The sequence below is a fragment of the Felis catus genome, chromosome B4, assembly GCF_018350175.1.
Source record: "Felis catus isolate Fca126 chromosome B4, F.catus_Fca126_mat1.0, whole genome shotgun sequence".
NCBI classification, from domain to species: Eukaryota; Metazoa; Chordata; class Mammalia; order Carnivora; family Felidae; genus Felis; species Felis catus.
Window position 1 is genome coordinate 136,455,737 of NC_058374.1, and position 17,124 is coordinate 136,472,860.

General features: G+C 46.7%; 1 protein-coding gene across 2 annotated transcripts in view; it reads right to left on the reverse strand.

Moving 5' to 3' along the window:
- The window catches only part of EFCAB6 (EF-hand calcium binding domain 6), a 248,861-nt gene that overhangs the window by 89,022 nt on the left and 142,715 nt on the right, over positions 1 to 17,124 (reverse strand). For both annotated transcript variants that reach the window (XM_023257575.2, XM_023257574.2), the window contains exons 18-19: positions 2,559 to 2,673; positions 1 to 134 (exon numbers count right to left, since the gene is read on the reverse strand). In XM_023257575.2, the coding sequence (XP_023113343.2) occupies positions 1 to 134; positions 2,559 to 2,673 (249 nt within the window). The remainder of the gene's footprint in view (positions 135 to 2,558; positions 2,674 to 17,124) is intronic.

Here is a 17,124-nt window from a genome sequence, read left to right on the forward strand (position 1 = left end):
CCGGAAGACTTCCTTCAGTCTCTGGGGGAAGCGCTTCACGCACTCTTCAGCGGTTACAAAGTAGCCGTCCAAGTTACTCTTCGAAAGAACCGGAGTCTGCGATGGAGCCCCTTCTGGCCCATTCCTCGGAGCGTCTGAAACAATGACAAACCGGAAGACTTCCGTTAATGGCGCGTCCACCTCTTTCGATTTGGGCACTGGATTTCTTTCTGTCCCAAATCCTGTCGGGATACTCAACAGCGGTAAGCCTTGCGATACGAACGTAGCACTAACTTTGTGATGGTCTGGGTTCTTTTCCCTCAGTTTCCTAGAAATTCTATCCTTGCAGGAAGAAGGTGCTGTCTAGACTGCGGGGCCAGGCTCTTGTCCAGCACATGGCAACCGCCTGGCCTCGCACACTCCCTCGTCTCCCCGTCCTGCCCTTCCTACAGGACCGGGCTGTACCTCACTGATCTCTCCATTCTCGGGGGCAGAGGAGGAGAATACCCTGCCTGGCTTCGGTTCCCAGAATTGTGTCCTAAACAGAGCAATGTGGAAGTCAGTCGATGTTTGTTAATTCACAGGCCACATGCCTGCTGGACACTGTAGCAGGAGCCTTCAGGTATGTGTCGGTCCTCCCAACAAACAACCTTAAGAGGTAGATTCTCTTCTTGTGCCTCGTTTATACACAAGGAAATCCGTTATTACGTCCATCTTACATACGAGGAGATGGGGGCTCGGGGGCTCCCCGGCTTCCCCAAGGTCACAGAGCTCATGGAGCCCGTCAGGCTCCAGAGCCCAGCGGCTTAACTACTGCGTTATGGCCTCTCTCCCCTAAAACTGAGTTAGACACTGTAATCTCTACTTTAAAACCAACCAGGGGCGCCCGGGTGGCCCTGTCGGTGTGCAAGTTGCATCCATGAGTCTGCGGGATGGATGGTGGGCGGGGCACCTGCAGCTCGTGGGCACCCTATGGCCCAGTCTTGAACCTGGCTTCTGCCTCGCCTCCACCTGGGCCTGGAGCGGCCTCCCTCAGGCTCACTACAAGTGCAGGAAACACTTCTGCTGCTTACCTCCCCCTCCGCCACCCCGGGTCCCTGGCCTGGGGCCGGCCCAGAGCCGATGTCTCTACCCCCACCCCTGCCAGCATCTGGCCATGTGGGGAGACAGGCAGTGTGTGGGACAGATGCAGGGAAGAGGAGGAGGGGGACAGTGGGGGGAAAGGAGGGGGGCAGGGAGGAAGCCAAGAGCATTCAGTGACTACTGAGTCAAATTCCCACTCAGCCACCGACCCACTGCTCTGGGACCGCGGGCAAGTGACTGACTCACCCTGCGCCCCAGTTTCCTCACCTGAAAGACAAGTTCAGCCGGCACACTGGGAGCGCTAAGATAAATGTGAAAACCTTTTCCTTCTTTTTATCTTCCTTCAAAAATGTCAAAACGTATACCCAAGGGGTCAAAACGGTAAATTCTGGGGCGCCTGGGTGGCGCAGTCCGACTTCAGCCAGGTCACGATCTCGCGGTCCGTGAGTTCGAGCCCCGCGTCAGGCTCTGGGCTGATGGCTCGGAGCCTGGAGCCTGTTTCCGATTCTGTGTCTCCCTCTCTCTCTGCCCCTCCCCCGTTCATGCTCTGTCTCTCTCTGTCCCAAAAATAAAATAAAAAAACGTTGAAAAAAAAACAAAACAAAACGGTAAATTCTATGGCTTCTCGAATTGCCTGTTTCTCATGTGGGCGCGCCCTCTCTCCCCTAGGACAGGCCTGTCAACTGATACTCTGGTGCGGCCAGATAGATGGTTGACCTTCTCATTCTCCTAGAGAGGAGTCCCGGCTGCCACTTTCTCTCGGGGAGGCCCACTGCACCGCCCTGTCATCTCCCAGACCGAACGCGGAGGAGACGGCAAAATGCAAACAGGGCTTCTCTGTCCATCTAAACTCTAGCAAGAGGGGATGCGAGGGGGAGGATGACCCAGCTGCTCGTCCTCTCCCTGCCAGGTGCGTGGACCGGAGAGCAGAATCCGAGCAGGTGGCAAACAGGAGGACCCAGCCTCCAGGCTTGACTGCACCGTGTACGACAGATTTCCTGGCAACCGCTGGGGGCAGGGCGAGGGGAGGGACCGCGGCTCAGCGATCCTGGGCATGTCCCCGAATCTCTTAGGGTCTCTGTGTCCTTATCTACCAAAAAGGAGGAGGAACGCCCGCCTTGCTGATGCCTGGGTGTCACTAATCACAGAGAGGCAGCATCTGTTTTTAGGAGGAAAATCTTAAAGGACATGAAGCGTGATTGAAGGAGCATAGGCTCTGGAGCAAATTTTAGAAGCCGTTTGTGCTCTGAGTTTGTAGAAGGCTCCGTCAGGCAAAATTCTGCACTCACAGTTTGGTTTAGTGCAAAGAAAAAGGCCGAAACACAGTCAGATGAAGCTAAACAAGAATGTCTGTTTCCAGTCTTAGAACACACGCTGTCTCGGCACCTCAGCTCACACTACCTCACCCCGGTGGCCTCGCGGCCGCGCTCGCAAAGACTGGCGTCGCCACCGGTGGGAAACGTGTCCCGGCAGGGCCTGCGCCGGCGATTAGCTACCTCCAGGGCCTGCCGCCAAGTCCAGGTAGCTCGTCCCTCCTTTCTCATGTCCTACTTCTGCAGTGAGCGGAGCATACTGGTCATCATCCACGGGCATTTCGCGATTTCCCAGTACCTGGCGAGGAAGGAAGCGAGGAGAAAGGCAGTTGAGCGGTCCCGGGGTCCCGGCTGACCGAGGCCTCCAGACCCACGGTGGGCTCGGCCCCATGGCCCCTGCGCTCTGGCCTGTGATTGTTACTCGTGTGTCTCCACCCACAGGCTCCCTACAGGCGGGGCCCAGGTGTCCTGACTCCCTGGGCGAGACGTGTTTGTTGAGCGAGCGAGCGAACAAAGGGGTAAGTGGTCTCGCGGCCTTGGGCTCAGCGGGCATGGCCCCGGAGGCTGCAGTCAGCACTGCAAACCTTTCCAAAGGCCATGCCATCCAAGGTATCCAAGCTCGCATCTGCTGTGACTGCGGTGGTTTTGGGTCTCATTAGTTAGGTTTATATTCACACACATCCTAGGAAACACAAACCAAATAAAGCAGGGTGGCTGCATTCTGTGGAGAAAGCTGAGGGGGGAAAGGAATAGGGGATGGGATGAGATAGTACTCATCGTCACCACCATCATCATCACCACCATCATCATCACCACCATCATCAATATCACCACCATCATCGCCATCACCATCACCACCATCACCACCATCATCAGCAATATCACCACCATCATCAATATCACCATCATCATCAATATCACCACCATCATCAATATCACCATCATCATCACCACCATCACCACCATCACCACCATCGCCATCACCATCACCACCATCATCACCATCATCATCAATATCATCACCATCATCATCAATATCATCACCATCACCACCATCATCATCAATATCACCACCATCATCAATATCACCACCATCATCAATATCACCACCATCATCAATATCACCATCATCAATATCACCACCATCATCAATATCACCACCATCATCACCATCACCATCACCACCATCACCACCATCATCATCAATATCACCACCATCACCACCATCATCATCAATATCACCACCATCATCAATATCACCACCATCACCACCATCACCACCATCACCACCGTCACCACTACCATCATCATGCTTATTGCCTGCTACGTGCCAGGACTGTGCTGAGGTCTTTACAGATACAGAGCATTCTGCCCTGGCCTCTTCGCACTAGAGCTGCAGAATGTAAACCCACTTAGCTGCAGCAGGGTGCCTACAACTTGTGTGTAGTGCCTGGCTCCTTCTGTCTGGGTGCCGTCCTTCTTGGTGTATGGGACTAGGACCCAGGGAGCTGGCACCATTGCCTTGCTCTTATTCTCACTATCAGTGCCAGTAATGAACTGAATGGGACCGTGGCTCGCTGTATCTGCACCAGCCCAGTTGGTCAGGCCCTGGCCGTGGCTTGGCTCGTGTGTGTGGGTTAAAGTAAACAAGCCGCAGGATGTATTTGGTGCAGCACTGGAAGCAGAGTGGAAAGGAAGGGAATGCAGGTGTTGTGGTATTGTCTGCAGGGGCCCGGTGGAGAGCAGCGCCGGATGCCAAGACTGTCCCCAAAGGCCTGCCTGGGGACCTGGGCAGGCAGCGCTGGCTGGGAATTCTGACAGCTCCGCGCCATCTGCACAGGCACCCCGTCCCAGCTCTGCGGAGGAGACTGGCCCAGCACAGGACGACACGAGGATTTCGATGGAAAGCTGCAGCCCACGCAGAAGCACCCAAGCGGCAGGGGGACTCGGAAACGGATAGATTGGTTGCTTTCTTTGAAAAATAACTTTATATTTTGAAAACAATTACACATGAATTATTCATTGCAAATTCCTCCTGCTCAGTCCTTTCATAAAAACATATGTAGCGGATAGTAAGGAAATGTCTGTAGGCAAATGTTTCGCAGCCTGGAGGCTTGTGAGGCACCAGGGAGGCTGGGCATGCCTTTAGCAGCCTGTCCTGGGGTTGTAGGCGTGCCCTCCCCTGCGGGCACAGAGCATCACAGAGGACGGAAACCCGGAGGGTGTGATCACTAGAAGAGGCACTAAGCACTTTCCAAATATGCGTGTCTCTAGAGCCTCCCCTTTGCACACTCTCATTTCTGGGAGGAACACAGCAGCAAATCAGCTAGATTTATCATGAGGCTCGGAGGCAATTTACCAAACTGCGTAAGCCCAAACTGCAGCATCTACAAGGCAGGTTTCAAAACGTTTAACCATTCAAGCCAAGTCCTTTGGTCTTTTCTAGGAGGCATCTCATGAAGTGAGTTCCTCAAAGAGCGGCAAGCCATGGTCTGGCACATTCTGATTCACAGAATTGTCACTTCTGCTGTCCCTGGGATGTCCCTTAGATCGCAGACTGGTTCTTCCACGGGAGGCCATGTCGTTCCACGGGACCCCTGCTGGCTCTCTCGGTGAAGACAGGTGCTCCCCAAGGGGTGCCCACAACAAGAAGCTGGGTGAGGGACTTGGTCTTTCCAAGCCCGGCCACTGCAGAGCATCCGGGGATAGAAACATCACCAGTCTCTCCATGTGAGTCACGCTGGTCTGCTATGGCTCTCTGCACCCTCTTCTTGGTGGTTGCTCCGGGGAGAATATATACCGCTAACTTTTCACAGTCTATTTGGAGCTCATAGCGAACCACCTCACAGAAAATCAAGAACCCTAGCAACTATACAGGCCCTACCCTGCCCCCTGTCCTCTAAGCTACAGGTCTACATATGTTATTAACCCAAGACAATGTTATAATGTTTGCTTGAAGCACTCAGGTGCATTTTTTTTAACGATGAAAAACCAGGCTTCTATATTTCATCAGCTAAGTACCATTTCCAACGTTCCTTATTCCTTCTTGGTCATCTGAGCTCCGCCTAGCATCAGACTCCTTCAGCATTTCTTACAGCCAGGATCTGCCTGCGGTGAATCACCGCAGTCCGGAGCGGCTCAGATAAAAGCCCCCGGCATGAGAACACTGCTGGCAGGAGGTGTTCCGGAGACGGTGGCTCAGGTGCGAGAGTTCAGGCTGGTGAGCGTCTGGAACAGAGACTCAGCACTGATGGTCTGACGACAAGGGCAAGGGCTGGCCTCACCGCCCTACGCACGCCTTCCTGACTCCAGGTAGTAAGGGAAGCTTCCCAGGCTTCCGTCGAGAAAGACAAGCCGGGCTTTGTCTTTCGTTGAGAAGGAGAATTTGACGAGCTACCGGGCGGCGGCCACCGTGCCAAGCGACTTTCGCGCGTTATTTCATTTAAACTTCACAACGCTCCGTCTCACAAATGAGGAGGTCAAAGCTCAGGGGGAAGGCTAAATCAGCCATCTGTTTCCTGAAAAGACACAGCTACAGCTGCTAGAGCCAAGGTGTCGCACGGGAGAGCCTGGACAGCATCAGCTTCAGCCTCGCCTTTTACAGACGAGGAGCCCGGAGCCCGGGGACACCTGGGAATAGTGTGCAGACACTCCAATAACTGCACTGGGGGTGACTGCCCAGGGACGTTGGTGGCCAGTGGCCACAGCCCAGCACTGGCGACTGAGTCTGGACTCACGGTTGAGGCTTCCGGCTCTGTCAATCATGAGCAGTGGTGGTTTCTGCCGCACAGCCACACGCTGGCCGGTGGGTCACTCCCCATTCAAATGACACAGCCTGGGCAGTCTACAGAGGATGCCACTGAGGCTGGGTTTGAGAGTCCCCCAGCCTAGACGTACTACATGTTTGGAACAGGGTTGCAACGGGAACAGGGACTCTATGAGCCAGCTTCTGCATGACCAACTGTCCAAAGCCCGGCGGCTGACAAGGAAGCATTTATTCTCACGCTCACGGCTCTGCGGGTCAAGTGCAGTCTGGTGGACATAAGACGGATTTGGCTAGGTGTTTCTGATTCAGGCTGCTGGTCGACTGGCTTGGCATCGGGCCGCAGGTTGGATTCCAGCCTGTTCCGCGTGCATTCATTCTGGGATCAAACTGAAGGGACACGGCTGCCCCGGGCAGGCCCTTCAGATCCCTGGCAGATCGCTGGAGCACCGGGCCAAGCAAAAGCACGCAGCAGATCTGAGGCTGCTGCTCAGGTCACGTCCGCCGCACGCCAGGTCAAGGAAAGCCACATGACCAAGCCCGACACCCCTGGGTAAGGGAAGCATCCACTGAGATGGTGAACAATGGAGGAGCCGGGGTGAAGAGAGGGTCACGACAGGTGCGCCAGCTCTGAGGGCCTTTCCACCTCTTTGCATCTATGAAATTCTATCAATTTGGTGGCAACGCTGTGACCACTGGAAACACGCCAAGATCACAGTCCGACCACATCCCTGATCTAGAAATTTCTAGTCCATAAGGTTAGCTCTATCTGGTCCACCTGATGTAACCCTACCCATTCCCCCAGCGATGGGACTGCACTGCTTTTTCACCAACACTCCTTCCTCCAACCTAGGGCCCGACCGCGGACCTTCAAGACAGAGCAATGGCTTGTCAACAGCGACCCCAGGTTGTGAAACCGTAGTTTTTCTTTTCTCTTTTGCTGCGGGCATGATGATGACAATGATGATTTCGTTTAGATTTTTAAAAATACGTTATTCCTGTAGAATCCAACAAGACTAGAATTGTGTTCCAATGGCTCAGAAGGACAAGGTGCTGAACCAACACTAACCTTCAAAAACCGTGAAATGAGACAGCCTCCGTCTGAGAATAAAAGATAAGGTGCTCTGATAGGTTTTCAACGTCAAGAGGAATTCCAGGCATAATGAGTAAATTGACCAGACACATATTTCTAGTGGCAAATACCCAGAACCCGCCTCATTTTTGCACACCTGTGTAAAACCTTAGAGAGTTCTGTGGGCGGATGAGTAACAAATTGTGAAGACTGAAGACATGAGCAGACAAGCCACCCCTCCCTTAGAGGAGGCTGTTCTCAAGTCCTAGGATCTGATCTGTTGTCCAAGGGGCAAGTGGACACAAGCTGTGAAACCCAGAGCTGAGGGTCGAGTGCAGTGGGCAGAGCCGACTCTGAATGACTGCACTCCCTTAGGCAACAAAAGGCTCTCCGTTCTCCCCTTCTGCACATCCTGGTATGCTCTCTCTCCGTGATTCCAAAGGAGATACATTTCTAATACATAAACTTAATGTAAGCCCAATTGTGATTGTAATAATGCATTTGGGGGACAAATGGGTAAAATGTATATGGAAAAATACAAACATAGCCTCAGAATAGCCTAAAAAACATAAAAAGGAAGAAAAAGGAGGAAAAATCAGTTTCACTAAGTTAAAAAAAAAATATTGCATTGATACAGAAAAGATGGAAGACCAGTGTAACAGAATGGAAATTTCCAGACTTAGACTCTGGTATAATGAGAATTTCACAAGTGACAATCCAGTGGGAAAATACAGAAGAGCCCCATCTTACGCCAAAAACAAACATTAATTCCATGTAGACTAAGCATTTCATTAAAAAATAAACTGTAAAAATTCTTGTAAGAAAGTCTAGGAGATTATCTATAAAATATGGGAGGGAAACCTGGGGGCTAGAGGCATGACAACTTATTAACCAAGACTACAAACCCAGCATTTATTTTTAAAAAAAGAAAAAAAGGAAGCCAGGAAGGAAGACAAATATATTTGGTTGTACAAAACTTAAAACATTTTAATGGCAAAAGATATAATAAAACAAAAAGGCGAATGATAGGTTTTGAAAATATATTTGTAGGCCAGAGGACAAAGCATTGGTCCATTAATTAATTCACCAGATTATTTTGGACACCTGAAGGCCAGGAATTATCGAAGGCACTAAGGATACAAGAATGAACCCAAGGGCCAAGTCCTACTGAAAGGGTTTACATACGGTACTGAGTTGAATTATGTCCCCCCAAAAGATGTGCTAAAGTCTTTATAAAAAATTGTTTTTAATGTTTATTTTTTAGAGAGAGAGAGAGAGAGAGAGAGAGAGAGACAGAGACAGAGACAGAGTGTGAGTAGGGGAGGGGAAGAGAGAGAGGGAGACACAGAATCTGAAACAGGCTCCAGGCTCTGAGCTGTCAGCGCAGAACCAAACGTGGGGCTCAAACTCACGAATCGCAAGATCATGACATGAGCCAAAGTCGGAGACCCGACCAACTGAGCCATGCAGGCGCCCCAAGATACGTTCAAGTCTTAACCCAGGTTCTCGTGAATGGACCTTGAATGGAAATAGGGTCTTTGCAGATGTAATCAAGCTATGATGAGGTCATACTGGACTAGGGTGGGCCCCCAAACCAGTGAATGGAATCCTTCATGTAAAGGAGACAGCATGTAAAGACACAGAGAGACAAAAAGAAGCAGTCAGATAATGGCGTAATGGCAGCTTCAAAGCCAAGGAATGCCAAGGAATGCCAAGGAATGCCAGCAACCATCAGAGGGAGCCTGACTCTGTGGACACCTTGATTTCGGACATCTTGCTTCCAGGAGTATTCTCTGCGAGAGAATAAATTTCTGTTGTACTGAGCCATCTAGTTTGTGGTAATTTGTTACAAATCCCTAGGAAACTAATACACATATATGTGCTCATTTATTCTAATAACAATCCTATGGTGTAGCTACTCCTATGATTTCCATCTTAGGGATGAGGAAACTGAGGCATAAAGAGGTTTGCCCAAGGTCCCACAGGGATTTTTTTAAAGAATTTTCCATTTTAAATGGAAAATAAATAAATAAATATTTATGGGGGGGGGGGAGGGGCAGCGAAAGGGAGAGAGAGAATACCAAGCAGGCTCTGCACTGTCAGCAGAGAGCCCAACTTAGGCCTTGATCTCATGAAGCGGGAGATCATGACCTGAGCTGAAATCAAGAGTCAGATGCTTAACTGACTGAGCCACCCGGGCACCTGGGTCACACAAGTATTAAATAACAGAGCTGTTATTCCAGCTCCAGCAGTCTGGATCCAGAGTCTACATTTTAAACCATGATACTTGAATGCTTTCCAAAATTGACTGGGTTCATTTAAAAAATATCTATTGAGCACTTTTTTTTTAATGTTTATTTATTTTTGACAGAGAGAGAGAGCAAGCGCATGAGTGGGGGAGGGGCAGAGAGAGAGAGAGGGAGACACAGATTCTGAAACAGGCTCCAGGCTCTCAGCTGTCAGCACAGAGCCCGATGCAGGGCTCGAACTCAGAATGGTGAGATTATGACCTGAGCCAAAGCCAGACACTTAACCAACTGAGCCACCCAGGCGCCCCAATCTATTGAGCACTTTTATGCTGGCCCCTGTTTTAGATGTTGGGGATAAGGCAGAGAATGAAAAAGACACAGATAACTGCCCTTGTTGAGCCCACAGTTGAGTGAGGGAGATGGGGCTACCATTAAGCAGTGCCCTGGGAGAGAACCGGGCTGGAACTGGCCAAATGGGAAAGTGTCAGAGAAGAGTGGTAGGAGCTGGGAGGGCAGAGGCTGGGTTCTAATTAAGAGACATACAGGGGTACCTCAGTGGCTCAGTCAATTAAGCATCTGACTCTGATCTTGGCTCAGGTCATGATCTCACAGTTTGTGAGTTCAAGCCCCACATGGGGCTTGCGCTGACAGTGTAGAGCCATCTTGGGATTCATCTCTCCCTCTCTCTGCCCCTTCCCCACTTGTACTCTCTCTCTCTCGAAATAAATAAATAAACTTTAAAGAGAGAGAGAGAGAGAGAGAGAGAGAGAGAGAGAGAGAGAGAGACTGAGACTTACAGGGAAGAGAGTCGCAAGGGTGAGAATCCAGAGAATAGGGGTAAACTGGAAATTCAAAGCATCTTATGAACACAGGATAAATAACGATATCTATAATAAACATCTCTTAAACATTAATAAGAGGGCAAAGGATGTAAATAGGCAACTCACAGAAGAAGAAATCCTAATATCAAGAAAATCATACATTTACTAGTAGTCAGGGAAATAAATACAAATTAAAGTTAAACTGAACTATTACTTTAAAACTATCAGACCAGCAAAAATTTAAAAGAGCTATAATGACTATTGTTAACAGAGGCTGGAGAAAAATATACTCTCATACATAGCTATTAGAAATAGGAAATGCTATAGTGTGGCTTTAGAAAGCACACAATGCGTGCACGAGTGTGTGTGTGTGTAATGTTAGACCAAGCAATCCTACTCCTGGGAATCTGCTCCACAGAAATAAAAACATCAGTATTAGAGACACATAAAGAAAGATAGTTTAAAGGGATTTTAGAAAGGAAAAGAGAAGTGAATGCCCATCAGAAAGGGAATGGTTGATGTTCAGTGTGTTGGAGCACCTTGTAGAAGGTCTATACTTCCATTGAGAACAAATAGAAAAGCCAGATAAAATACAGAAAAACATCTGTTTGAAGTACAGAGAGCTGCTGAGGCAACCAGGACTCCAAGGGACAACAGTCTGAGAGGAGGGGGCCCTCACTCAAGCATTCTGGGAGCAGGACAAGAGACTCAGGGCTGGATGTGGCTGGTGACCCAGGCAGACAGTCACTACCAGCAGGTGGAGAAGCCAACAGAACTTGTGATGAGCCCATGGGACCCCTGATACCAAAACCAGAGACTTGAATAGATTCCTCATGAGAAGGGGTAGCAGAGAACTGAGCCCAACACTACTGGTTTCCCCCTCAAGATGTTTGCTGAGTTCAGAAGTTATGTGGAACAGAAAACTAAGTATCAAGGTAGAAAGCTTCTAAAAAGCAGATGTGATTTTTTTTTTTGTCACTTTGTGGTCCTGACAAACAAAAGTTTAAAGTTCAGGATTTCTCAGAAGCAAAGGCTCAGAGAATAACCCAGATTCTGGGTTGCAAACTTTGGAGGCTATACTCTAGGAATAGGAATTTAAAAATAAAATCAAATGGAGCCTTTAATCCAGCCTCAAATCGACTCAGTCCCTAACTAGATTAAGGTAATCAGTTTCCACTCTATCTGCCTAGCAAAGGAAATGGTACCACTATCTAGACCCTCTCAATTTTCTTAACACAGTATCTGGCGTTTAATAAAAATCTGTCTGGCACTCCCAGAGACAGAGCTATCTGACTCAAAATCAAGGGATAAAAAAGACAATAGAAGAAGATCCATAGGTGACACAGATACTGAATTAGCAGGAAAAAAAGTTCTTTAAATAACTATAATATGTTCAAGAAAATACAGGTATACGTTGAGACAACAGAAGAAAAGACACAAATATGGAGTATATTAAAAATAACCAAATGGAAATCCCACAACTGAAAAAATACTAACATTAAGAACTTATATGAATAAAATTAACCACAGATTAGAAAAAGCTGAACACAAGATTAATGAACTAGAAGACAGTGGAAAATTCTGGGGCTGACGCCCTGAAAGAAAAATAGTGGAAAATGCATAAAAGAGTGAGATACAAGTGAGATATCGTCAAAGGGTCTAACATCCATAATTGGAATCTAAGAAAGACAGAGAAAACTGGAATAAGTAGAAGGAAAAGAAATAATGGGTGGGAATTTTCCACAATTTATTTATTAAACACATCCACCTACAGATTCAAGAAGACTTGCAAACTCCAGCAGAATGCATTCAAAGAAAGTAACACCTTGACACATCTAGAAAACTGCTAAAACCCAAAGACCAAAAGAAAAATCCTAAAAACGTCTAGAGAAATAAAAAGACACATTGCATTCAAATGTACAGCAGTAAGACTGATGGTTTATTTATCAACACAACTGATAGAAGGCAGAAGACAGTGGAATGATATCTTAAACATGCCAGGAGAGAGTAATTGCCAACCTAAAATGCTATTATCCCCAGCTAAAATATCTTTAAAATGTAAGTGTGAACTTCTGCTTCCAGGTTTAACATGTGAAGAGTTTAGAAGTCATCACTTCCATTGTTACAACAAGAAAAAGGATGAACATACTGAAAATCAGTAACTTTCTTAGAGCCATCAGAGAAATCTGGCATCTGGAGAGACAGGTGAACACACACAATCACAGCCAAGATCAGCTAACCTGGAGCAGAAGCCACTATAGCCACAAACTGGTAAAAACATTTACGTGGTGATTTTGACAATCTGCTGCAGGCTAAGTGAGCATTAGCTTGAGACTGAGAAACTCGGGGGTGGGGGGGTGCGGGGAGGGTCCAGTCTTTTTGCGGTGGGGGGGGGGGGCACACTTTCATGGATTTTACCACCAGGAATTCTACCAGGTTCTCAAGGTGAACCTTCCAAGAAAAATCCCCTTCTGTGTCAGGTAAATTAAATCCAAAAGAAGTAAAAATAAGTAAGTAAAGTAAGCATAAAAAAAAGAAATGAGACATAAGAGTAGAAATGAATGAAATAGAATATAGACAAATAGAGAAAATCAGTGAAAACACAGCTTGTTTTATAAAAACAATCAATCAGGGTGCCTGGGTGGCTCAGTCGGTTAAGTGTCCGACTTCAGCTCAGGTCATGATCTCACGGTTCATGAGTTAGAGCCCACGTCAGGCTCTGTGCTGACAGCTCGGAGCCTGGAGCTTGCTTTGGATTCTGGATCTCTTTCTCTCTCTCTCTCTCTCTTTGCCCCTCCCTGCTTGTGCTCTGTCTCTCTCTCTTGCAAAAATAAATAAACATTACAAAATTTTAAAAATAAATAAATAAAAATAAAAATGATCAATCGAATAAACAATAAACCTCCAGCTAAACTATTTGAGAAACAAAGAAAAGATTAAAGAATTATCAATACCAGGAGTAGAAAAGGAAGCCCTGTAAGGATCGTACAGACATTTAAAGGATAATGAAGCATGAATCCATACTGATATAAATAAATGAGTAAGTTAATACATGGGACAGAAGATACAACTCTCCCACACAGAAGCATTCCAAGTAGTTTCTGTAGAATATCTACAGAAACTAGATATTCTGCCCTTAAAGATATGGAGCATAATAATTCCCCACTCCTTCACTGTGGGCTGTGCATAGTGACTTTTTCCCAAAGAATGCAGTATGGAAAGAGGGGAAAAAAGAGTACATTTACAGTGGAGAAGCCTGACAGACACCTCAGCGAGGTGATCAAGGTCAATATCAACAGTGATCGGTCATGTTGATGGCATATCCTCTGATCGGATGTGATCAGAGAGTACTTTACCTCTATGGTCTTCCTTCCAAAAACATTACCCTGCTCTAATCATGAGGAAAATATCAGACAAATCCCAACAGAGTGACATTCTCAAAATATCTGGCCAGTAATCTCAAAACCGTCAAGGTCATCAAAAACAAGTTAAGTCTGAGAGAGAAACTGTCACAGCCAAGAGGAGCTAAGGAGATGTGACAATTAACTGTATGTGGGATCCTGGGTGGGGTCCTGGGCCAGAAAACGGACCTGAGGTACCAACTAAGGAAAACGGAGTAAACCATGGAAACAGAGTTAGTTTCCAGCACACTCATGTTAGCAGAAGGACAAAAAGGAGGTCTTTACGCAGAATGAAAAGAAGCCCAGGTACAAGCACAAAAACATACGATGGAAGAACAAGAGAAGACTAGACCTGTAGATACATGTGACAGCTTATTAGCAATAATAATAATAATAATAATAATAACAACAACAACAATGTCTTATGGGATTTAACTTACATATAAATTTAAATGTGTGACAACAATAACTCACAAAAGACAGGGATACCTGAAGTTGAAGCACTTTTTAAGTTTATTTATTTATTTTGAGAGAGACAGACACATCATGAGTAGGGGAGGGGCTGAGAGAGAGGGAGAGGGAGAGAATCCCAAGCAGGCTCTGCACTGCAGGGCTTGACCCCACGAAGCCATGAGATTATGACCTGAGGCGAAACCAAGAGCTGGATGCTTAACTGACTGAGCCACCCAGGCACCCTGAAATTAAAGCATTTTGAAATCCAGCATTGTTAGGGACGTGGTAAACATAATAACCTATAGTTAACTACAAACTTTAAGATAAGGATGCATGTTGAAATTACTAGTGTAGCCTGTGTCTGAAGGACAGAAGAATGTTCTCACCAATAAGCTAACAGAGGGGGAAATGGACTAAAAGAAATAGCTGAATATTCTTAAAAAAAGGTAAGAAGCTCCATGAGACAGCTGGTCAAATAGAAAAAAAAACCTCAGATGATGGATATAAAACCAACAATATTAGTAATTAAACACAAAACAGGCAGGATACTTGAAATAGAAGACTGACTGTCACACCACATCTTCTAAAATATCAACTATATGCTGCCTATAAGAGACTTACTTTTATTTCTTTTTTTAAAAAGATTTTATTTTTAAGTAATCTCTATACCCAACATGGGGCTCAAACTTACAACCCTGAGATTAAGAGTCACACATTGCACCGACTGAGGCAGCCAGGTACCCCAAGAGACTTACTTTAAATTAGGCACCCAGAGGGGCGCCTGGGTGGCTCAGTCAGTTAAGTGTCCGACTTCAGCTCAGGTCACGATCTCGCGGTCCGTGAGTTCGAGCCCCGCATCGGGCTCTGGGCTGATGGCTCAGAGCCTGGAACCTGCTTCCAATTCTGTGTCTCCCTCTCTCTCTGCCCCTCCCCCGTTCATGCTCTGTCTCTGTCTCAAAAATAAATAAACGTTAAAAAAAAATTTTTTAAATAAAAAAATAATAATAAATTAGGCACCCAGAACGTTTGAATTGAAAGGGCAGAAAAGCTTACATTGTGCAAACATGAATCAAAAGAAAGTCAAAGTAACTATATCATTATCAGACAAAAATAGGCTTGAAGGCAAGTAGCACTACTCTGTATCAAGAGTCATGTCATAATGATAAAGGAGATAATTCACAGGAAGGTGCAGCAATTCTAAATCTATGTGTACCCAGTAATTTAGTGTCAACTGAATAAAGTAAAAATCAATAGAATAAAGAAGGATCTCGCTAGACAAATCCAAAATGAGACGAGTGACTGTAACATACTTCTCACAATAGCTGATGGAATGAGCAGGCAACAATTTGATAAAGATACAGAAGTTCTGAAACACAACTAATGAAATCAACCTAATTGACATACTTAGAAAACTGAAGGACCACGATGGAGTACACATTCTTTTCATGGACGTATAGGACATTTACCAAAACTGTCTATGTGTTGGGTCCTAATACAAGCCTCAATATATCTCAAAGGATTGGTTGAAGTCATTTAGGCTTTAGAATTTATTCTCTGATCACAATGGAATTGACTTTAGAATCAGTAATAGGGGCACCTGGGTAGCTCAGTCGGTTGAGCCTCCGACTTTGGCTCAGGTCATGATCTCATGGTCTGTGAGTTTGAACCCCACGTTGGGCACTGTGCTGACAGCTGAGAGCCTGGAGCCTGCTTGGGATTCTGTGTCTCCCTCTCTCTCTGATCCTTGCTGTTCATGCTCTGTTTCTGTCTCAAAAATAAATAAGCATTAAAAAAATTTGTTTTAATAAATAAATAATAAAATAAAATCAGTAATAAAAGGTAAATTAGAAAATCCCAACTGTGTGGAAATTAAACAATACACTTTTTTAATGCTCATTTTTGAGAGAGAGAGTACACAGGGGAGGAGCAGAGAGAGAGGGAGAGTGAGAATCCTAAGCAGGTTCCGTACTGTCGGTGCAAAGTCTGACTCAGGGCTCAAACCCATAACTGTGAGATCATGACCTGAGCTGAAGTTGGACACTCAACTGACAGAGCCACTCAGGCGTCCCTAAACAACACACTCCTTAAATAAACCGTTGGAAGAAGAAGAAATCACAAGGGAAGCTATAACATATTTTAAACTGAATGACAATGAATGGTATACCCAAACTTGTGGATGTAGCTAAGCCTGTACCTAGAGGGCAATGTGTAGCCAACAATTCATACACGAGAGAAGTGAAGGCTAAAAAGCAATGGTTTCACATTCTATCTCAAGAAACGAGAAAAAGAAAAGCAAATCAAATCCCAATCAAGGAGAAGGAAAAAAAAGATCATTGCCCTCACAGCAGAAATAAACAAATATAGAACAAATACATGAGAAAAGAATAACAATACGAGGTTGTTACTTTGGGAAGACTAACAAAACTGACAGACTCCAACCGCTTCAGGGTGGGATGGAGTAATTCCTAGTGCCCTAGCAGACACCCTGACTGGGTTCCCTTTCCAGACTAGCGCCCAGCTCCGGACCTGCATGCAAGTCCCCACACTGCGGTATTTAGGAGACCAAGGCCCTCCAGGGGGCCAGGCCCTGAGAACACGTGGCAAAACGGAAGCCCGGGAGGCGTGGTCTGTTGAACACTGGGCGTCTGCAACGAACGAGCGGCTCCTGCCCTGGAGGATCCGGCCAATTTGGGCGCAGCCAGATGCTGAAAGAATCCAGCTGTGGCCTCTGGCAGGGCAGCTGCTGCCAGAAGGTGGAGAAATACAGACTTTTGATGATGGTGTGCTGGGCGTGGTACAGCGAAAGTGAGCACGTGAGGGACTCTGAACACACAGCCGTCACCCCTTAAAACATGGGCACCGTTGGGAAGCTGTTTGGAACAAAGCTGAAGAACCAGGTCTACTTGCCCTACCCCTGCCACCGCTCCTCAAGAGCACAGCACTTCCTCTGCTCCTCCCCAAGCGTTTTCTTACCTGAGTCATGAGCCCCC